The 23,962-nt window shown below is 36.4% G+C and overlaps 3 protein-coding genes across 3 annotated transcripts; 1 reads left to right on the top strand and 2 right to left on the bottom strand.

Annotated features, from left to right (window-relative positions):
* Positions 1-9,289: 9,289 nt before the first annotated feature.
* Positions 9,290-10,699, top strand: LOC146374021 (uncharacterized). The gene is made up of 2 exons (XM_084950150.1): positions 9,290-9,973; positions 10,138-10,699. Exons 1-2 carry the CDS (start codon positions 9,579-9,581, stop codon positions 10,697-10,699), a joined length of 957 nt encoding a protein of 318 aa, XP_084806276.1. The 5' UTR covers positions 9,290-9,578.
* On the bottom strand, positions 10,565-12,416 carry LOC146374022 (G2/M phase-specific E3 ubiquitin-protein ligase-like; the record flags this gene model as incomplete). The annotated part of the gene is made up of 2 exons (XM_084950151.1): positions 10,565-12,054; positions 12,191-12,416. Coding segments are annotated over 2 exons (483 nt in total), but the record flags the coding sequence as incomplete, so codon positions are not given.
* LOC146374023 (uncharacterized) lies at positions 12,414-16,871 on the bottom strand. The gene is made up of 6 exons (XM_084951956.1): positions 16,567-16,871; positions 15,052-15,264; positions 14,586-14,721; positions 13,575-14,113; positions 12,703-13,019; positions 12,414-12,578 (listed from the first exon to the last, which is right to left on the bottom strand). Exons 1-6 carry the CDS (start codon positions 16,869-16,871, stop codon positions 12,562-12,564), a joined length of 1,527 nt encoding a protein of 508 aa, XP_084808082.1. The 3' UTR covers positions 12,414-12,561.
* Between the last annotated feature and the right edge of the window lie 7,091 nt (positions 16,872-23,962).

The raw sequence follows: 23,962 nt of genomic DNA on the forward strand, positions 1-23,962 counted from the left end.
ACATGCATCTTTTCCATGTTATTTTTTTTACATGAGATTGATGTAATATGCTAAAGTTAATGGAATCTGGTCAAAATGACATTTACTTGATTGATGTTCATTCACTTTATAGCAGGCACATTTTCCTTTGTGATTAATTTGAATAAATAAACATTTGATTTGTTTATATTTCAGTTGCATTTAACTTGATATGATTGCTTCGTTTTTATTGAGGGAGAAGAATCTTTTTGAGTACAGTAGTTTATTGCCCTGTGACAGTCACATCCACCCCAGCAGAAGTTAAAAATCTTAAATCAATGATGCAATTGCCTATTGGTTTAATAGGGTAAACAGAGCTGACCTATTTCTTATGACCTCATACTCTGTTCTGGGTTTAATCTGTGGTGTAATTTAGCTTGGTGCTGATATGAAAATGGGAAAAATATATATATATTTCTATTAAGCCTGAATAATGAGAGTTACAGAATTGGAAATTGCTGTCTAGCCTTCTTAGCCAGAACTCTTCTTCTTCTTAGTCTTGTAGAATTAACTGAACACTTAACATTATTATGGACGGCACATGTATGTTAGTGCATTAACTTCTCAGGGTAATAAAATATGGAACAGGAACACTACACATTTTGTCTCCTGCCCAAGAATGGCAGTGTCTGTTGTTCCAATAAATGTTCATTATTATATACCAAATATAAGGATTTGTGTAGCAGTTAGACAATGCAGAAAGCAAAGATACAATTATATGGGGAGAAAAAAAATCAGCAACAGAAATACAGACAAAAGAAGCCATGAAAAGGGAGACTTGGAGAGACGGACAAAGAGACAAGTGTTAAATCTATGAGGTTTTTTCATGAGAAATAACTCTAATCATCTCTGCCTCATTAAATCCTACTTTTCTCCACCTCCTCCTCCTCTATACAGGCATTAAGATACCTGTATTATACCAACTAAAGAGGATTTTGTTCAGAGATATCGGCTTACGTTTAATTGAAGAAGGTGCAATTAAAGCTTTCTTGTTGCAGTGAGAGAAATATATTGCAATGGAAGTTGAAAATATGGAATATGAGGCCAAAAAAATCTAATGGATTAATCTATATCATCAAAATGTGTGTATGCATTTATGTGTGTATGTGTTGGCTTCACCTTGAAGCAGCAGCAGGCTGAACAATCAGATATTTGATCTGGGCTTAGAGGGAAGATTTAATCCCCGGAACGGTGAAAAGGTTTTCTCCCAAGTTGCATTTATGCAATTTTGCCATCTTGAGCAATTCTATAGAATTGTATTACTGCAATTTCAACATCCCAGCTAGGATTAGTGTGTGTTGGCATCTATTTGTGTGCATTTGTGTATTCGTGTGTTCATGTGTGTGAGGTCTGGAAATCGGTCTGGTCTGGTTTGTGAGCTTGTGTGAAGCGGCAAATACCTCAAAGCAACTGTCAACCAAGTGTGAGAGGGTGCTTTGAGAAAGGATGGAAACATGAAATTCCTTCTTTGAGTGTAACTCCTTAGGGCAGATGGCACACACATGCACATGTGTACATGCAAAGAGAAAAAGACAGAGAACATGAAGGCATCCGGAGATTAAATCCTTGATGCGTGAATACATTTTAAATTTCATGTAATGAACAGGAAGTGTTCAGAACAAACTCTACAAGAAAATGATCTATGGCTTTATAATTTACTGATTGATAAGAGCTTAAGTGATAGCAATATACCATTAGATATTAGATAGATATTAGATATTATGTGTGAAAACTTTAATGGTAAGAACCAGCCATAATAATGATCTATATTTTAAAATGTTTAAATAATGCCAGTGAAACACTCTTCCGTAAAATGGTTAAATCATATAATCCCATTCCAGAGCGGAATAAATATGCTTTTGAACTCTATATACAAGCCAAAAAACCTCTAAAAACTGGGTTTTATCCAGTAAAGCTAGACATGAACCAGAATTTGAACAAGAGAAATGTGCAAATGCAAGATTTAAATATGCTGTGTGGTTTATTAAAAGAAATGAGCAGACCATGAGGGCTAAGTCCATGGCCAAATAGCTGCTGCAGACATTTTTTTAATGAATTTTGGAAAGAAGCAAATCGTAACAATGCCTTTGCCATCCAGTATCAATGGGGTCACTGAGGCTGAAAATATTGTTTAAAGGTGAAGAAAGCATTACAGGGATCTTTTCAACTGTGTTAAGCGATAAGTTCAATGTTGTTCAGGTTTCAAACAATATCTGTGTTGTTATTAGGTTGGAGGAAGTGAGCTGCACTGCTGAGAACTTGGCAGTAACCAAACACGTGGCCATTATGGAATAACAGTTGAACGTCTGCCATTTGCCTGGAGAAGAATCTCAGTATCACTTGCATTGTGCTTTCCTGTATTATTAAAGATGGCATCCTATTGAACTCTGTTAAATGCTCTGTTAGTGCCTCCAGTCAAAGGCAAAACTGGTAAAATATTCAGCACTGAAAACTAAGTGTTTTTACAGGCCAGTTGCTTTGGCTTACATACGGTCAATAATATTAGAACAAATTATTTGGGTTTGGCTTTGATAATATATAACAACCACGGCAATTAGATTTTAAAAGTAAGCACAACAATGATTTGTGCATCAGTGCTCTGAAAGAGGTTTCCAAGAACAGGAGACAAGACTTTACAACGATCAAGCATAACATTATGACCATTTCTTCATCATGGTACCTGTTAGTGGGATTTAGTCGGGAGCAAGTAAACATTTTGTCCTCAAAGTTGATGTGTTAGAAGTAGAAAATATGGGCAAGCGTGAGAATTTGTGCAAGTCCTACAAGAGCCAGATTGTGAGAGCTAGACGACTGGCTGGTTTGAACCCATCCAGTAGATTAGTTTCTCACTTAGTCAACAAAGCTAATGCTGGTTCTGATAGAAACACCCTCAGATGTAGCAGTTTGTTGCACAGCCACAAACCATACAGAGGGGGCCCATGTTGACCCTTGTCCACCACTGAAAGCACCAACAATGGACGCATCAGAACTGGACACAGGAGCAATGGAGACAATGACCTGGTCTGACGAATCCCTTTTTTTTTTTTTACATCACATGATGGCCAGGTGTGTGTGTCACTTACCTGGGGAACAACTGGCACCTGGACACACTATAGAAGACATGCCAGTGGAGTCAGTGTTGTAGTTTAGGCAATATGCTGTTGGGAAACCTTGTGTCCTGCAGTCCGCATGTAACAAACGAGTCAGATCCATGGTGACCTCAACTCGAAACTTAGATGACTTAAGGGGGGTTGTTGCCAACTTCTTGGTGCCGAGGATGCCTTCAGGTGTGTCGAACTTTCTGGGTAACGACTGTTTTGGCAGCAAAAGGGAGACCATCACAGTATAAGTCAGGTGTGTCACGGTACTGGGTCTGCAACCCAGTATTTGTGTTTTAAATCTTGGTTTAATATTCTTTGATGATTTATATTCCTGGTTTTGCTTATCTTTCATTTGTGCTTAGTGATCTTAGTTCTTCTTTTCTTTGTATTTTTCTTAGCCTGTGTTTAGCCTCTGCTCCCATGTTTTCTCGGTGCCCGTCCTGGTCCCTCGACTCATGTCTAGTCACCCTTGTCTCTATGCTCCCTCTGTTCCCAAGTCAGTCATGTCTCAGTGTCACTGTCGCGTCGTACCCTCACTATGTTGTGTTTCTTCCCTCCATAATTCCTAGGTCTCTGTTCCTGGTTTATTTTCTGGTGTTTTAGTTTGGGTTTTCTTGTTTCTAGTTTAGAGATTTATTTTGTATTTGTAGTAGTGATTTCGAGCAATAAAGCTGCTGCTTGCAATCAAATTTCCCGTGTATGAGTCGTGCGTTTGGGTCCTGCATCCTGCCTGCCGCACAGCAAACCTTGACAGAATGTCATTGTACCCAGCAGAGTCAGCCCGAGAGAGCGATCTGGCCCACATCTTCAGCCTCTTACCTCATTCAGTTTGGGACAAAAAGATTTAAATATGACCAAAGTTAGGCATTTGGGTCTCATCATCAGGAATGATCTCCGTCCATAAATTCTACGTGTGTACTAATGACATTAAAATATCTTCTTTTTTAAGAGCTTGTTATATACTGTGGTGCACTTACAGTATGTCAAAAATGAGAAAGTTTCAGGTGGCAAATACAGTAATGATGAACTCAGGATTTTGCTTAAGCTTCCACCATGGAAGTGTAAGTGTAAGCCAAATGTCTGTGATAAGTAATGTTCCTACCTTTCATGTTTTACCAAGAAATTTTATATGCAAATCTATGTGCTGCTAAACTGATTCAGAAAAACTGGTCATGATGGTTTTAACTGTTTTTTCTTGAAATGATAAAAGATATTTCTCTCTTCTGAGAACACTGGAACGATTGCTGAGCCATTTTGTATCTGATTATTTCATTTTTGTGTTATCTTTTCTTTTATATTCAAATAGTCTGCAATGTCTGACGTTTAAGAAATAGCGGGGCGCAGAGATAGAAATCCTTCACATATATATATTTTTTTATTTTAGAACAACTTTTAAGCCTGTAAGCATGACAGCACTACATTCACTAAAAATCAAAACTCCACACTTTACCAGAGGTGCTGTAGCAGCAGCTAGAGCGATAACCAAGTCAATTTATCTGAATACAATAGTGTCTGGGACTTTTGCTGCTGTTTTACTACCTCACTATTCCTTTAACTGCCTTCATAAATTTTTTTGTTGTTGTCATCTGTAAAAGTGTCACTTGTAAACTGTGATGAACTTTAATGAGTTTGCCTGTTATTTTGCATTACATTTTTGAGTGAAACATATCTACACTTAGTTCCCTTAATTAGCTTGTTAAGATTGTCAGCGTGTCTATCTTGAAACAATGGGGTACCACTATTGTTTTTCTCGCCTTTACTCATCTCCCCTTTCCCGGTCTGTTGCCTTCTCTTCTTTCACTGCATGTAAACACAGCCAGGACTTGGTGCTTGGTTAAAGGGATGGACACAGTTCACAGACCTTGGGGCCATCTGTTCCCCCTGATTAAAGGGGAGTGTAAATATCTCTCTGGCCAAATATTGATATCAATTCAATGAGAGGTGCCATCTTCTTGCTTATCTGAGCCAAAACTGCGTGTATGTGTGTACTTTTCAATATCTGTGCGTGTCTAGCCATAAGACAGGCCCATGGGCGATGACAGCACAGACTCATCTCATCTCATCCACCTTTACTCTCCTGAGTCTGTGTTTTCATCATTCAGATGACTGTGTATGGGATTGTGTGGGTGTGGGTGCTGGCTGCTGCCTGTGTTGCTCTGTTTATGTGTTTATGCATAAAACATGTTGATGTGTTTGATTTTGCAGCTCCAAAATGACTAGGTCGCCAGACTGCTATCAGATTTAGTCAGTCCCTGCCTGAGTTGGGTAAATAAGAAGTAATGAAGGAGCCAAGAATAAATTCTCTGGTGGCTTCACAGCACTGGCCTCAGTTTAAGCAACTCACCAGCCAACATATCCACAGCATAATGAGTAAGAATCTCCCTAGAGTATTGGGATGAATCTAAACACTCAGTGTAACCTATCAGCATGTGTATTTTTTTTTTTTTTGATGCACACATGCCTGTGAATGAGGTTCTTCTCTCAAGAGCACTTGGGTAAATCCAAACGCAGCTCATTGGCATAAGAGGATTTGACTTTTTCGTTGTTGTGGTAATGAGCTGTGATAAACACCAGCAGATAAGTTGCATGTTATACACAAACAGTAATAATAAATAAAATAGTAATAATAACACATTGTCAGTGCTACCATGCAGATTTCCCAAGAATCTTGTTGTAGCAGGAAGTTGGCGATGATGTTTACTTTCCCTCTGTGTAGGTTTAACTCAAACCATTGACTATGGCTTAAATTTGCTACATTTGAGTTCATTTATGTTTAAAAAATGTATCTCACAATTATGTAAGGGCCATCATCACCTTCAGAAGTTTAGCAATTTATATGTTGTTCTTTTTTGAAAGTTAAAGAATAACACAACACTGGCATATAAAGGAGTCTTTCTGCTGGTGCAGAAAACCAATAAATTATCAATATTTGTTACAATTTTCTTCTCTCGAGATATTTTTTCTATAATAGCATCCAGTGAATTCAAAAAAATGTTAGATACAACAAAATGCATGTCATAACATTATTGCATTATATTGGAATGTAATTCTTATGTTTCATTTGCAAAAGAGGAAGCAGAATTCCTCCACCCACCACTCAAAAACTAGATTATATGCACTGAAACCTTGATTTATATATATATAAAAAAAATGTTCTTCTTGAATATCTCAGGCAAGAGGTTGCATTTATTTGTCATGTTAGCCTTCACCTTTTGGCTCATCATGCAGAAAGGTATTTGCAGAACTTTTTCTCTTTCCTCCTTTTTCTTTATTCCGCATAGAAAAATCTGTTGTGAACAGTATATGCTTAGGCTATGGCTGATTTGTTCTACAGAAACATTTACGAGTCAATATAGATTATCCATTGTATAATGCATCTCTAATTGTGTTAATTAATCAAATAAATATGGGCTGCTTAAAAAGCACAGGGATGTATAATCAGTTGAAAGGCCATATACCGAGGTCCTCCTTTAAAATGTCTTAGACTGTCACCTCCGCTCACTTTTTCTCACGCTCTTTATGATCAGAAGATGTTGTACAAGGAGACAGCCATCATCATCATCATCTCCTGAATTAATTACACATGCTCATCTGCAATCAAATACCTCCCGGTCACGACAGTGTTCTTTGTTCATATCAGCAATCATATCAGTGTTTGTGAATATATATGCATATCAATGCGCAACAATATCTGAGTCTGAATTTCCACAAGAGTCTGCAGTTGTGTGCGTATGGGAGACCATGCCGCATATCAGCTTATGATGTACAATAAACCATGGGTATCCCCTAGCACCCAAATGTTAATAATGGAAGAAGTAGCTTTCTTTCTGTTATGTATTATTAAAAGAGATTATGCACACACCACGTCTACAGGGACAAATGAATCAGCACAGAATAAACCTGTGTGTGCAAAGCCTACTGACTGTGTGTGTGTGTTTGTGCATGTGTGCATGGAAATGTGATGAGTGTGGGCTGAAGATCAAAGATTTAAGATAAGAGGAGTAGTTAACTGTGCATTTTTCCTTCTGGCAGGAACCATAGAACTATCATACTCAGGAATAAAATGCATTTTACAAAATCTGAAGTGAGCCGGCAAATGATGAAAGATACTAAACATGGCATGGATGTAGGCTTATCATTGATTATTATTAACAGCATCTGTATATTCTAAAGACCCAGGTAAAAAATGTATACATAAAGTAATTGTAAGTTGATTTGAACATTTTTTAGCACTTTTATATAATCATTGTGCTGTGGCAAGGCCTTTGGAGTCATTATTTAGAATAGACTATGCATGAGAGGTCAATACCAATCTCTGTTAGATATTTTACATCATACCTTCTTTTTATTAATTAGTAGTTTTTTTCTTATCAGTTTGTAGTAGTAATAATAATACTAATAATAATGATAATAAGAATATTTTAAACATTATGCCTCTCTCTAGAGCAAACTTTTTGTTGTAATAGTTGTAAAAATCACATTTACTGCACAATAAGGGAGGAATTGCTGTTGACAAGTGGTGAAAGCTGTGAACTGAAGTTAAGACAGTGAATTGGGCAGATGGTATGAAATGAGGGTGGCATTTTGAATATCATTTTTATAATTGAATCTACATGGCAAGATTTCTTTTGAAAACTGTCAGATAACATGCTGTGTAATATCAATAAATAAAAACTAAATACATCCAATTTCCATCTAGGTTTTACATCAGCTCATTGTGTAGAAAGGAAGAATTTTCATTTTTTAGTATTGCTGACAGAAATTAATTGATTTTAAAGTATGCTGTTATCTTTTCCCCTGGGACCACAGTCGGAATAACCTTTCAGTTTTTCTGTAATTATTTTTGTATTATACCGCATTATTGGATTTTCCGATCTTTTACACACTGTTTACTTTGCTGGCAAACCACCAAAAAAAGCACAGTACAATAATCTGCTAAAAACAAAATATCCCCTCAGAGATGTAAAATATCTTAATGGACACTGAAGTGTAGCTCAAAGATAAATCCCAACATTCCAACTTTAAATGAAGTTTCTTGAGGATGTGTGTGTGTGTCTCTGTGTGTGTGAGGTAATGATGTGCCTTTATCTACTTTCCACAGCCCATTAATCCTGAGTGTGGGACAAGCAGTCATTACATATTTAACCCAGGTCAGTTACTGTGGGTGGCAGATAGGTGCTGTGTATGTGAGTATGCTTGTGTGATTAGCTCCAAAGCCTCATCCATACAAACACATATATGCGTGTGAACATGAATACCACTTTAAAATTTCCCCCTAGACTTTTACACGTACGCTATTTATGTGTTTAGCTCTCAACAACTGTGTTTGCGGAATTTCTGTGTGTGTGGATATGATATGTAAAACCTGACCTTAAGATAAAACCCTCAGCTCAAGCGTTCCTAATATTATCCCCCCCCCCTCCTCACAGGAGCTGCTAGATAAATTTCAGCCTCAGAGAACAGGTGAGGTTAAAGCAGGCGAATTATGCATATGGGACTTCACCAGCTCCCTCAATACCCTCTATCTTTTTACTCTAAGTTTGTCAGCCATAATATGAGGGGCCGTACAAGCCAAAATTCATACTTTCACTCTCACATACATATATTCTTCTTTCATGCACATGTATTGTCACTCTCACATACATATATTCTTCTTTCAGGCACATGTATTGTCACTCTCACATACATATATTGTCATCTCGCACACCTTTATTCTTATTTCATATCCATGTATATTCACTCTCACATAAATCCATTAATCTTCCTTTCACACACATGTATTCTATTTTTCTTAATGCTACATATTTTTATGCTGACATATATTTATTCTCCTTGCAGGTGCAGCCCTTTCTAGTCATACATATATATACATACCCTTTACCTTTCAACACATATATATTTGTACTCCTATACTCATATATACAAACAATCCCAGTGTTTATCCTTTACCCTTGCATACATACACTCTGACATTCACATCTGCATTTCCTAACACAGGAAGTTAATCCTTTAAGCAGGAAGTTATTCTTAAACCAGGAAATGTAATACACTTGGAGAACTTACTTGACATACCCAGACCTAAACCAGAAGAACCAAGCAATGAAGCTGTTCAAAGTCATCCTGCTTTCTTTGCTAGTATTGCAGTTAATTTGTCAAGTAAGTAGTAATGAAAATGACATTAGAACTTTTTTAAATAATGTATTAGAATGTTTGGAACAAATTCAAAGAGAAGCTACAGATTCTTTTGTTCGTCAGAGGCTCCATAGAGAACTTGGTGATCACATTCAAACCTTATCTGGAATTTTGTCCATCTCAAGATTTGTTGACGATGCAAGAAATAGAGAAGCAGTGAATACATTACAGTCCTTAAATGGATGGCTAATTTTTTTACTGACTGCTTATGAAACCAGACAAGGAACTACATCTGAGAACAGACTTGTCTTGCTACCTCCACCTCTCATGACTTGCTCTCAAGGTCGACCGCGATACAGCATTTCAAGAGAGCAAATATCTCATTTAGTATCTCTTGGAATGAACTGGCAAAGCATTGCAACATGCTTAGGGGTTAGCTCCCGTACTCTGTACAGGCACAGAGAGGACCTTGGCATTGAGCCACTGACTTATGCAACATTATCCGATGAAAACCTGAACAGGGTTGTTAGGGAAATTCTTCAGTATACCACAAATGCAGGTGAACGATATGTGCATGGCAGCTTGAGATCACGTGGGTTACGAATCCAAAGGTGGCGTGTAAGACAAAGTCTACAAGAAATTGACCCCTTTGGACGTTCCCTCAGAAGACGCAATGCAATACGTCGACGACTGTACAGTGTTCCTTTCCCCAATCAGTTATGGTGAGAAAATTCTAACAGAAAAACAGTCCTGATTCTAAGTCTATAGCGAAATGGATTATTTAAAGCAAAATAACTCATTGTTTTATTTACTCAAACGTGTGCATATCCTTGACCATGTCATAGTTTCCCCATACATAACTTATACTTATTTCATTTTTCTATAGGCATATAGATGGAAACCACAAACTTGTGAGATGGAGGATGGTGTTCCATGGCTGTGTGGATGGTTTCAGTAGAACCATCATCTACCTTGCGTGTTTAGATAACAACAGGGCATCAAGTGTTTTGTCACTGTTCGTGGTTGGTGTTCAGAACTTTGGAATGCCATCCAGAGTGAGATGTGATCATGGACTAGAAAACACTGGTGTTGCCCGTTTCATGCTTTACAGGCAAGGACTGAACAGGCATAGTGTTATCACTGGCAGGTCTGTGCATAATCAAAGAATTGAGCGATTATGGGCAGAATTAAATCGAGTAGTCTCATATCATTTTGTTAATCTTTTCAATTTTATGGAGGAGCATGGTGTATTAGATTCACTTAATGAGGTCCATTTATTTTGTCTTCATTATATATATTTGCCACGTATTCAAAGAGCTGCCACAGAATTTCAGAACCAGTGGAATAACCATGGACTTTCAACACAAGGAGGGCAAACCCCTCTTCCCCTCTTCAGCTGTGGCAAAGGGGCATTATCAACAATGCAGGAATACATAACCCAAATATGAATGGTATTTGTGAAAATGACTTTGGTATTGATGAATGCAGACCACTGCCAGAGCTGGAGACAAACAATAATGTCATTGTTCCATCAATTAACATTTCCATCAGTGACACCATGATGGTTACACTTCAACAGACCTTTGATCCATTTGAAGATGATGGCAATAACGGTATAGATTTATTTTGCAACCTTGTTCGTTTTCTTGAGAGACAATCCTAAAATATCAATAAGGCCTCTGGAGAAATTTCATTTACTGTAATTGTGGTTGTGCAGCTTAAAAAGAATACAGTGCCAAGACTGTTGTTAGTTCAGTATTATTAGAAGTTTAGTCACAGCTTTAAATTTCAAGAATGCTACTATCAACCTTTACATGCATGTTGATGGTTTGTATACAATTTTAAAGAATTTATGAGTTGTATTATGTGAGTGTGTTGAGATTTTACAACCATGTTTTGTTTTAAAACACCTTATTAAAAGAAAAAATAAATTTGTGCAACCACATCTTATTGAGGTTTTTGGTCATCACAATCACCAGATGTATTGTCTTGGAACAAGATGACTCAAACTGATAACATTAATACAGTCAGTAAACACATCAAACATGGATCACTGATCAAATAGAACAGAAGTGTCAGATAAACAATATTGAAGAACACCAGAGAATAAAAGCAACAAACAAGTACAAAGCTAGAAAACAAAAATAATCACAATGCACATAAATTAATGCAATGAAAAAATTATTATTGAATTATGTTAGTATATATAACTATTGTATACTTGTAGAACGGTACCCTGACAAGCAAAAAGACTTGAAGCAAATGAACATTTGTTAAAAGGTCAATGCAAAAACAGAGCCTCCAATCACAAAATAGGTGGGTGAAATATGAAATATGGCAACATAAAGTAAATTCAGCTTGGTCTCAAGTGTGTTAATTGGTGTTTTAGGTGGAACATTTTGAACATTTTTTGTTTGATTTCTGGGAAAGAAAATGCAATGATATTCAAAACAACCCCCCCCCCCCCCTTAGAATTACTTAATGATTGACACTCATTAATTTAACTGAGTGCAAAGCTCAGATTAGCATACTAACCTGACCAGGAATTAAGCTATTCCAAAACCATGTGTATTACCTAATGCAAAGTCCATATTTTCCTGAAAGTCTTTGTAAGAGGTATGAAGTGGTAACTTTAAACAATTGATGCACGTGTTTGCAATGGGTAGTTTAGACATGGTTTGTGCATCAGGCTCTTGGTGAAGAAATTCAATGGATGGTTGTGGAGAGAAGCCAATTGGTGGAACAGTGTTGGCTCCAGTGGCGAAGGCAAGAATTGTCCCCAGCTTCTGTGTTCCGTCTTGATCTAAAGGAAAAGCAATACTGTCAAAAATGGCATTAAAGACAAAAAACACAGCAAGCATTTCTACTTTTAACTGATTCAATGAAAAGATGCACCGCATTATAAATTGAACACACAATGCTTAAAACGCTAAATTTACCGTCTGCATCTGTTAGGTAGTCTCTCCAGAAACTAATGACAACTGCTTCAGCATGCCTTTTATTGCTCCCAGCTGGAGAAAGGCGGATGGTAAAGAGGCTGTCAAGAAGGTCAGCTGTAAGCACTGAAGGTGACCAGCATAGAAGGGTGCGAAAACTCTCTGGGTGAGCTTGGATTTTGTCCAGCACCTCAAGTGTCCGTAGTCCATCCTGAAATCTAAATGATAATCAGAATTACCTTTAAAATCACAAATCACATCAAAAATGAATGGATCCAAGAAGTATAATCTAAAACATATGAATTTATATATACAATAATTTTTACTTCAGATTATTCACATCATCAAAAGTGTATAGCCCAAATCTGCATTTTTCATGTGATGCTGTCACCTTTGGAGAAATAATGAAAAACATTACATGTCAATAGATGCATGAAAGCGCTTGACAAGAACTTCATAAAAATGATTTTTTTATTGCATTACTCCAGGGATATCAGCCTAAAATCAATACATACCAGCACTATCAAGCGCCAAGTTCATTTTGCCTTCTTCACCCTCAAACATTGGAGACAGGGGCAAAGCTTCGATCAGAAGTCTTAGAAATTCTCTTCTTGGTCCACCCAAGTCAACAGCCTCTTCAGGTACTCCCATATCGTCAGAAAACCTGACAGAAATTGTGTGGCATGGATCATATGTCGCTCGTTTAAAACCTGTAATTGCTCCATCCAGGACTGTTGATCTATTAATGTTGAACTTGCATTTCTTCTGTTGGTTTACTTTTGCAGAAAGTTCCTCCAAAATATCTTTTGCTGATACCAAACAACTTGAAGTCCTGTAGGATTAAAAAAAAGAAAAGAAAAAAAAAGAAAAAAAATATTGAAAAGAACATCAGTAAAAACTTTCACATACAAGGGCTACAAGGACATACAAAGTTTTGTCAAAATCAGAATCAGCATACTTTATTAATCCCTAAAGGAAATTATCATAATCATAAGCAAAATGTACAAAGGAGTATATTGCTCAGTGGCTTTTTATTTTGTTTATATGTTTTGGAGAACTAGAAAGCAGTAGAGCAAAGAAAAATAGTTTCAATGCACAATAAGTAAATAACAATAAATAAATTTCATTTCATTGTCAGATAGGCTCTGTTAAAAATTCGCTGCCTATTTCAAATAAAATAAAATTTGCCAGCATTACAGCATTATCATTTGACTCTGTAGACATTATTCAAAAAACTGTTTTGTTAACAGCAAATATAAATATCATATATGCATATAAATATCTGAGGATGGATTACACTCCTTCACAACACTGGTTACAGTATTGGATTGCAACAAATATGGTGTGTTTAATTGGCTACTGTAAAACATTTGTATTTGAAACTAACCTTTCGCTCTGCAGGCTTGCTAGTATAGCCTGGTTAAGTTCCTCATCATCAGAAGACATGTCAGATAGTGGAGTCATGATTGAAAGGTAGTTATCGTAGTTTACAGATTGACTGTGTGTTGATGTAGAGGGTAATGCTGAACAATGATTCTCTGAATTCCTGGTCTGGTAGGGTGACCTTGAGGTATTTCGGCACGTCAGGACCAGAACTGGATCACTTAAAGATGCAGATGATGAGGTAGAAGGCTGACTAGTGGAAGGGTAGATTTCCAATGAAGACACTGGTAACTGGCTGAAGGAAATGTTTGTTGAAGCGCTGCTGTACTTGTGTGAGATACTACTTTCAAGGGTCAAGGCAGGAGTTTCCGTTAATAATGTTCCATTACAAACTGATGAGGCAGGAGATTGCGTCGGAGCAGAGATTGGTTGGAAGGCAGCTGTTGAACTGGCAAAACTGTCTGAAGATGATGAGCGCAGCTGCCTTGATGAAACAGGGTTTTCTTCACAGTTTTCCTCACTGCTGTAGCTTGTAATATCATCCTTAGAAATAAAATTATAATTATAATAATTCACATATATTGAATTTGAACATTAAATACCATATATCCAACCTCTTCTGCTTATTCTTATTAGAGGTGGGGTGGTTGGAGCCTATCCCAGCTACCATAGGGTGAGAAATTTCAAGAGTTAATAGATCTTTCTCACAATTACTTTTACATACTAGGCAGACAAAATTGTAACACATCTCCTGAACAGCAGTAGTCTTACGTTCTATAATTCACAAACAGTCCAACAGAGCAGCTGTAAATGTAGTCAATACCAGAGCTTAGGATTAACATTTTAAAAAAGGAACATTAACTTGGTACTATTCTATCCAACTACAAAAGGTGAAAGGCAAGTTGAAAAAGAACAGAGATGAGAAAGTTCAAAGGTTGTTTATGCACCAATTTTTGGTCTTCATATTATTACTGTACAGTGCTATGTAGATTCATTCAAAAGTCAAATAACGTACCAAAATTGGTTTTGATGGTCTGATGTATAGGGCTTTCGATTTATAAATTTTATGTATGAGATTTGCATCCAGCTCCTGTCCTGCTCGCAGTTTGGGCGCAATCAGTCTGTTGCCACAAGCCATCAGAAACTCCAGGCTGGAAAACAGTTAAGTTGTAAAATGTTTAAAATCCAAAACAGCAAAAATGTTCCAATAACTTTTTTAGACCTAATCTTGTTTTCCTCTTTGAATCAGACTTAAACCAGTAGTAACAGAAGTAAACTTTATACAAATGTCAAAAAAGTATGCCAAAAATGGAGTGTTCAAGAAAGGATAACTGATTTGGTTCTTTTAGTTTAGTTTACTGATTCATGTCTACCTGTTCTCTGACTTAAATCGTTATGTAAAGCTTTGAAATGCCTAGATATCGAAAAGACTACTGACAAAAGCTGTGTCGCATTAGGTTTCGACTGCTAGCACAACCTACCTTACATCAATAGAAAGTTTATTTCCAAAGGCGTCCCTTATTTGTTCAGAGACAGTTTTCTGGTCCCAGGATTTTTGGAATTCAAATCCATTCAATATATGCCCTTGTTCATGTAAATGTTGTTTTGTGCGATGCTTGACAACAACACTGCTTGATGGCCGTGGAAGAAGGATGACATCTTTGTTGAAAGTATCATGATAATGTGTCTTGGCCCTATAAAACAAAACAGAAACTATATTCAGATTTATGTATCCTTTGTTTTATTTACCTATACTTAGACACTATCAGTTCCTTAAGAAAGTTGCTAATGTCACTTGGTAGTGACCAGCTTACACGTTAAACTGTTGCTAAGCTTTTATAAATAAAATAAAATGTTACACAGTTCATATTAAAAAAACAGTATCACAGCTAGCCATTTAGCCCACTTGAATATGTTTAAAGTTGCTCGTGCATGTAAGAGTTGAGTATAATAGCAAACACAAATAACAGAAACATAATTTGAAAGAAAAAAAATGCTTAAAATATTTTGTTTAAATTCCAAGTAATAGCATGCTTATAAATTGCCTTTGAAAAAAATGGAAAATGTACGTAAAATAGAAAATGTTTTGGGGTTTGACCATTTTAATTCACTGAAGCTTGAATTAAAAAAAAAAAAAAAAAAAAAAAAAAAAAAATAATAAATAAATAAATAAATAAATAAATATATATATATATATATATATATATATATATATATATATATATATATATATATATATATATATATATATATATATAGATAGATAGATAGATAGTACAATGAAAGAAAATCTAAATGCTCCAGTTCAACTACAGTGCGGCCCCTTCAATCACAAAAGCTCAAAAAATAAACTGCATAAGGATTTTTTTTACTGCTCTTTAAAATGAAATACGCCTACAAAGAGGCATACAAACAAACATTTGCTATTACTTTTTACTTTGACTAAAGAACAAAAAAGACACCAATCATATTTCTTTTTTTCTTATTTCATACACTGTAGAAACTGGACTGAAGGTATGACTTGGCATCCATGTTTATCTACCTCTACAGTGGTACAGATATTGATCTGTGAGTGGATCAATATCCAACACAGAGTTGGATTGATGTCTTCTAGCAAGATTAAAATTCTACCCCAAAAAATAAATAAATAAATAAATAAATAAATACAAAACTAAACAAAAACAACAAGAAAATTAACCCAACCTTTTATTTAGCAGGCTAATGTAGCTACCACCTCCCACATTAATAAAGAAGATTTAATATAAAGTAATCTTAAAGTAAGCATCAACTTACACTCGGGTCACAAGTACAAACAGCCACTAATATTGAAATAAATGCCACGGTCTTTACTGTTTTTAATGTGGATGCTGCTGAATAAATTAGCTAGGGCTAAAAATTTATATGGGTAACAAAGTGCGTTGCTAAATCAGCAAAGCACATTTCGTATTTTGTATTTCGCAGTTGTATAGTTAAGTGGCAAACTGTTTTGTTCTTACCTTTTCCTTGATCTGCAGTTCCAGTTGCCAAAGTGTTTCTGGGTCTGATATCGCAAAGACTGCCCCACTCCAGTCGAACTCCGTGTAGCTACTTGACTCGTTGAAGCTACCCGGGTGTTAGCTGGTCTAAAAAGTTCCCTCATCTCACTTTCCACCGTGCTGTGGGTAACACTGGGTGCAGTTGAGCCCGTCCCATCTCGATCAAGTGACGAGGACAACGATGTGACCGTTTCAGGAGATGATAAAATATTTCTTAACAACCCGACAGCTTGGTGAAGAACTCGAGTTTCTTCTCCCCCCTGCATGCTGTCAGACACTTGAAAGTGACCCGCGCGTGCTTCTCAGCCAATCACAGCGGTACAGACACCCAGCCTTCCGTTTCCATTAAACTCCTTCCGTTTCCACTATACTCTTTTGTTCACATACATTATTATCTTGCATACATATATTTTCTTCAGATATGTATGCATTCTCTTCTTACATACATATATTATTTGTAAGATTAAATGCATTTTGAATGCATGTAAATGAGAGCAAAATGTAGGAATGCATAAATGAAAATGCATGTATGTTAGAGTGCAAATGTATAAATATGTAGATTAAAATACATGTATAAGAGAGCATAATATTGCAATGTGTGTGTTAAATATGTGTAAACATGAGAATAAAAATATCTAAATATAAAAATTAAAATAAAACTACGTGAGAGTGAAAGTATATGTATGTGAAAGAAGAATATATGTGTGTGAGAGTGAAAATATATGTATGTGTGAGTGAAAATATATGTGCGTGAAAGAAGAATGTATGTATGTGAGAGTGAAAATATATGTGCGTGAGAATGAAAATATATGTATGTGAGAGTGAAAATATATGTGTGTGAAAGAAGAATGTATGTGTGTGAGAGTGAAAGAATAAATTTTGGCTTGTACGGCCCCTCATAAGCTAAAATAAGAATAACTCCTTATGCTGTAAATTTACTTTAATCCATGAGCCACTCATGTTGTCACAGCATCTGCTGTGTTTTACGTGCGCAGTGCTAATCGGCAGTTGCTATCGGGTTTTACTCCAAGCATATAGAATTCCTATGGATTTTCGACATTTTCCCCATCCTCTTGTCAGCCATCACATTCTATTTGTTCCAGATGGCTGGACTTAGCCGATCTGGGATTAAAATGCTGGATTTCTGTGGTAGAGTGATAGGCATTAGAATTCAAGGGCTTACAACATTTTGCAGATGAGTTACCCAGCAAGCTGATAACCTTAAGAATCCTATTTAGAATGTATCTGAGTTTCATTTATCTCTCCTGCTGATTTTTTCTATTTCACAGACCTGCCATCTGTACATTTTTCAACATACCTTTGTATCTGTCTGTGTGTTTGCGATTATGACAGGGTGTGTGTACAGCTCAAGGCCAAGAAGATAGTCTAATAGTTTTAGTTACCAAGGTAAATAGAGACAAATCCACAATAAGACACAAGTAATGCAGGTTTATGGACACCATCATGTGCAAAGTAGTTGATCTCTGCTCAATATACTGCTTCTTTCTGAATGTGTCCTTCTACATTCCCACTGGTAATGTTTTGTCCCTCTGGCATGGCATCAGCCTACTCGCCGAATAAGGAAAACACACACAAACAGGCTTCTTCCTGTCCCCATAAAGGCTCAAAGTCAGTGAATCATCATTGCATTTAGGGCCACCTAAGGCCTGCCTTGGGTTAGCACACAGCTAGCTCACCCATGAAGTGACAGTAATTGCGGCATTATTTTTGTTCTCTTTTTTGTTGCCTACATTATAAATGAAGGCAGTGACCCTTCATCTGTCATATCAAATTTAGAGTAGCTAGGTAGAAAGACAACCCAGAGAACACAAGGCCTTCGGACAGATTGGAACCAACTAACATACCCCAATTTCGACCAGAAGACTGCAGTTTGATCCTTATTTGGGACTATTTTTTGAGAGTGAGTTTCACTCGCTGTTTGGTACAAAACCACTTGACTTTGGTTAGGAAAAGAGCACATCCAAACTAAAGCACAGTCTAAACCTAAATGTTCACGGTTTTCTGGGTGCCAACGTCTGCCCCATGGAAATAACAACACCTGTGCACATTTTACATGTATTTATTCACCCGACCTCAAGAGGACGCTTTAAAACATAATTATACGCCGTAATAGCAGCTTCCACAAGCAACCAAAGCGGTTGTTTTGTTGGGGAGGACAGTCTTTACCTAGAGGATGAATTCCAATGACTTTTGATGACCTAATTACAATCTCTTCCTCTTGTGGCATCCCGAGTTTGATTTTGTTTTCCAGTGAAACGTCTCAACAACCATTAGATAGATTTCCCATGAAATTCTTGATGCCCACAGCGTGAATCCTAAAGACTTTGATAATGTTTTCTTCTTTTCCTTTTGTGCCAACAGGTTGACAACAAGTGCACGCAGTCAGTTATCAGAAGGAAATTTTGTGGCAGTGTGTGCATGCCACTGTTTTCTAGTTTCCTTTACAATAGCAGCCTGTATCAGGCCGACCACCTGACTGCGAGTGTCACTGACTATCTGCTTCTCTAAAGAGCCTCGCAGCCAGGATAAAGATTTACTACAGGCAGGAGGTGTAAACATGAGTGAGAAAGAGGAAGTAAAAGATGAAAGAGGAAGCAGAAAGAAAAGGGAGGGAAGAGGTAGAGAAATGTTTTGAGCTTGAAGGCAGGAAAGAACATTAAAAAAGCACTGACCCATTTTTATCTTCACATATAGAATATATCTATCATATATTATTTGTGATCCACAGGATTTTATTAGTAATTAGTTGTAAAGTTGAGATTACGTTATTACACACAGCCACAGAAATGGAAATCTGCCCCCTTATCACTATGCTGTGTTGTCTGTCAAAATGGTCATTAGTCTCATCACAGTGTGCAGAGTGCTCCAAAGCATGTACGTGTGTGCCTCTTTTTTCTCTCCTTGAGTGTCTGTCCACGTGCCTGTGTGTCTGTGAAGGTTCTCAGTCATCCAGGTCATCGTAGTCAAAGGAGCTTGCAAAGAAAAGCGTCTGGACTTCTTTAAGTTACTTGAAGACGTTTCACCTCTCATCCGAGAAGCTTCTTCAGTTCTAAGGTCAAATGGTGGAGAGTCCCAGATATAAACCAGGTTTATATCTGGGACTCTCCACCATCTGATATAAAGAGTCCCAGATATAAACCAGGTTTATATCTAGGACTCTCCACCATCTGATATAAAGAGTCCCAGATATAAACCAGGTTTATATCTAGGACTCTCCACCATCTGATATAAAGAGTCCCAGATATAAACCAGGTTTATATCTGGGACTCTCCACCATCTGACCTTAGAACTGAAGAAGCTTCTCGGATGAGAGATGAAACGTCTTCAAGTAACTTAAAGAAGTCCAGACGCTTTTCTTTGCAAGCTCCACGTGCCTGTGTGTTTCAGTTAGATTGACAATACGTTAGACAAAGACATTGGCTGAAGACCATTTCCACTGATATGATTTTTCATTCGCTGCTTTCCTTGACTTTTCCTTGACAGAGCTCAGCCTACAAAAAGGATAAAAATGTAAGAAAGTAATACAGTTTTAAAACTATTCACCAAACTCCTACTGCATATCAATGAATTAATATCATAAATTAAAATAATAATCAGTTGCTATCTGAATTTCAGTCCATATAATTTAACAATACTTGTTAAGCACACTTATCTTCAAAACTTTTCTCAGAAGGTTATTTTATTCTAATTATTTATGATGCTATTATTTATTGTTTGATTTAAGTATTGTTGTTGTTACCTAAAGTCTTGGCAGAATTTAATCTAAATATTTAATGGGCTTATTAATATGGTCTTTGATGGAAAAAGACCAAAACAAAACAAACATATATATATATATTAGGGGTGCAACAATACTCGTATCGATATTGAACCGTTCGATACAGTGCTTTCGGTTCGGTACGCATATGTATCGAACAATACAAAATTTTAAATTTATTTTATCAACTTTCCTTCTGACGATGCTGTCTGTGTTGAGCGCTCAGTGGATCTGCGCTTGACAGTGCAACCTAGGCGGAGTAGTCGAACGCAGATTCACTGAGCGCAGGGCAAGCTAGCGAGACAGAAGTTAAGCTCTCCTTGCAACATGGCAAATTGAACCTCCCCCACCCTAATTCAGATCTGGCGTTTGGAACTATTTTGGTCTTCATGTGAAGTATGACCCTGGAGGTAAGTGCGTCATGGACAAAAGTAAAACAGTATGTCGGATGTGCCACGCAATGCTCAATTACATGGGTGGGAACTAGTGCGTTAGCGCAGTTAGCTCGTTAACGTGTTGGCCGTCCAGCCCCACGCACGGGCGATCCGCGGTAGCTCGTTAACGGAGATTTGCCCTGTTGTGGCGTTAATGTCATTTCAGATTAACGCTGACAGCACTAGTGGGAACACAATGAATATGACTGAACATTTACGCCGACATCACCCCAGTGCAAAGACAAGTGGAAGCAGACAAAAACAACAAGCACGCATGCTACAAACTTTACCCGAGTCATTTAGACAGCCGTTAGCACATGATTCTCCTTATGGGGACCTGATATGTTTAATATGCTGCTGAGAATATAGCCCAGAAGAAGCGTATAGTATAGTTTTTATTTTGGAAAGAGACATTTCTCTGTAATAAACTCTCTTTTCCAAAGATGAGGGATTTCTCGATCAGATAGATTTATTTATTTTTATTACTTTGTTGTTTCAGCAACATTAAATTTAAAAACTGTACTTTTGAGTTAAAATATATATTTATAATTTTAATAAATGACAAATTAAAAAGGCATGAACTTTTTTTTTTGTATCAAAAAAATATCGAGCCGTGACACCAAAGTATCGAACCGAACCGAACCGTGAATTTTGTGTATCGTTGCACCCCTAATATATATATATATATATATATATATGTGTATATATATATATATATCTATATATATATATATATATATATATATATACAACAAATATTTTGTTTAAATTCCAACTTCTTTTGTGTTATTTACTTTAATGAAAGTGGGTTTAACTCTTTTTGGAGGAACTACATTCCTTCCTGGGTGTGTTGCTGTTCACCTCCTCTCCGTTTGAAGTCAATAAACTATGAAGGATGACTCATTTGAAGCAAATGCTGTTTTGAATGTACCCCATTTGAATCTAATGTGTTTCAAAGCATGTGTCCTTTGAAGTCGAAACTTGTCCCCCTCTGAGGCCACACGTCTCAGAATTTGTCCTCTCTGAAGTCAATGCGTGTCCCATTTGGAAGTCAATGCTTGTTAAAAGATGGATACTAAAGGCTGAATGCATAGCTGAGTAATAGTCTTTGGTTTGTTGGCTTCTAAACACCGGTCGCTAACTTCTCTTCGATCAGGGAGTTGTTTTCTGTTCTCAATCTCTCACCGTTGTCATTGAGATTATGGTGAAATTGAAAGTTTAACCGTATGCATGGGTCTGTACATTTATATGTTAAACAGACTGAATCCTGTATTTGAGATACTGTAAATGTAGTGCTTTCAGCTGTGTCTTCTGTTGTTATTACAATATTTGCTTTACATTATACAGTGAACAATACAGTCAAACTTCAGATTATGAAAGAGGATTTTTTAGACATAAAACAATGTATATAAAACACAAAGCACTATTCATCTAAAAATTTGTGGACCGTGTATATTTAACAAATTCATGTATACAGAAAAGCTGGGCGGTGTGCTTAAGCACAAAGAATGTCACCAAAGTGGAAAAGACATCAAACCTTTAAGTGCAAAGCCATTCTATTCACTAATTCTTGTTGTGTGATGCATGACTCTATGTTATATTTGTTCAAATAGTCCTTTACAAAACCTTTGTTTGCACTTTCTGATACAAATCTATCTATCTATCTATCTATCTATCTATCTATCTATCTATCTATCTATCTATCTATCTATCTATCTATCTATGTGTGTGTGTGTGTATATATATATATATATATATTTACTATAACTTTTTTATTTTTTAAAAACATGTTTCTTTTTCTAATTAAGAAAACCTTATTTATTTTAACACATTTTAGACACCAATATTTTCTTTTCTCATTTTCATATTTAAATTCTGCAATGCAATTTTCAATAATTAGTTTAAGATCACATACCTATTTCACATTTTGCCCTTTCTTCTTACAAGGTAAAAACACTTTGGAATACAGAATGATTTCTCTTGCTGGGACTGTGGAGGTACTCAAATCTCATGAAATATATAAGAAGCTCATGTTACATTCTGTTTTTAGTCATATATGTTGCAATGGTGTGAGTTCAACCTCTCCTTTCAGTTTTATGAATAATGGGTTTTTTTGTGTGTAGCACAGAAAAGGTCTGCAGATGTGTAACTGTAATTCATTATGATTTTGTCAGTTTGTGTTTCCAACAGCAGAGTTGCTGTTGTGTGTGCATATGAACATATGTACAGAATATATACTGTATGCAGTACTCGTGCATACATTTCTGCATATACAGTGCTTAACAAGTTTATTAGACCACCATCCAGCTAATGCTAATTACCATTTTTTTATTGTTTCTGTAACAGTTAATCCACCAGTATGTCCAGTCACTTTAATCAACATTTTTAATTCTAAAATGTAATTATTGTTGTTTTCCATTAATTTCCAAATTTATTGTTTTTCAACAAAGCTGAACAAAAATAGTGAAGTCATTATTTTTTTTATTAAGATGCCGAATTATTTACTTGCATTTCTGAGGACAAAAAAATGTTTTAGTGGTTCAGTGTGGATGAAATTTGGGTATAAAAATGTGAATTCAGTTTGTTTTTTGTTATATATTTTTTTAATATTTCAAACAGTTTTTGACAGATTTCTAATTGGTTTCCTTGTTTTTAGGACAGGTAGTCTGATAAACCTTTAATCACTGTGTATGTTTACTAAGAATCTGCCTTTCCATCTCACCCATCAGTCCTAATATGCCCTCATTTCAAAAGCAAGATAAAATGTATTTACTCTTGAATCAATGTCTACTCAGACAGGTGTACTCTGGCCTTCATGTGCTGCATGAGTCACATACTCACAAACATACAAGCAAGCATACCAGGCAACATCAGGGATGCATCTCTGTGGATTTAATATGAGGTGAAGTATCTGTGCCAGTGACTTTGGAAGAAGGAACTTTGTTAATTGCTGGTTTCTTAATGAAACATATATTTGCACACAGCTGTAATGGTGATTAGAGCAGGAAGCAGAGGAGACACTCAAAGGTAAAAGGAGAAGTAAGCAACAAGAAGCAGACCCAAGGAGGAAAAAAATGGAAGATAAATAAAAGATTGCTTGGAAGAATAAATTCTGTGCCATTTTTGGATGTTTTCTCTCTCTCAC

The sequence above is a fragment of the Perissodus microlepis genome, chromosome 14, assembly GCF_051167445.1.
Source record: "Perissodus microlepis isolate ML-2025 ecotype Zambia chromosome 14, ASM5116744v1, whole genome shotgun sequence".
In the NCBI taxonomy this organism is placed as follows: Eukaryota; Metazoa; Chordata; class Actinopteri; order Cichliformes; family Cichlidae; genus Perissodus; species Perissodus microlepis.

Bases quoted from the DNA above. Each gene is read 5' to 3' on its own strand.
- LOC146374023 (XM_084951956.1), bottom strand. From the start codon at position 16,871: ATGCAGGGGGGAGAAGAAACTCGAGTTCTTCACCAAGCTGTCGGGTTG. The intron at 14,114-14,585 runs GTACGTTATTTG...TTTATTTCTAAG, and splicing joins GACCATCAAAACCAATTTTG to GATGATATTACAAGCTACAG. The intron at 13,020-13,574 runs GTTAGTTTCAAA...TTAATCCTACAG, and splicing joins GCAAGCCTGCAGAGCGAAAG to GACTTCAAGTTGTTTGGTAT.
- LOC146374021 (XM_084950150.1), top strand. From the start codon at position 9,579: ATGACTTGCTCTCAAGGTCGACCGCGATACAGCATTTCAAGAGAGCAA. The intron at 9,974-10,137 runs GTGAGAAAATTC...ATTTTTCTATAG, and splicing joins CCTTTCCCCAATCAGTTATG to GCATATAGATGGAAACCACA.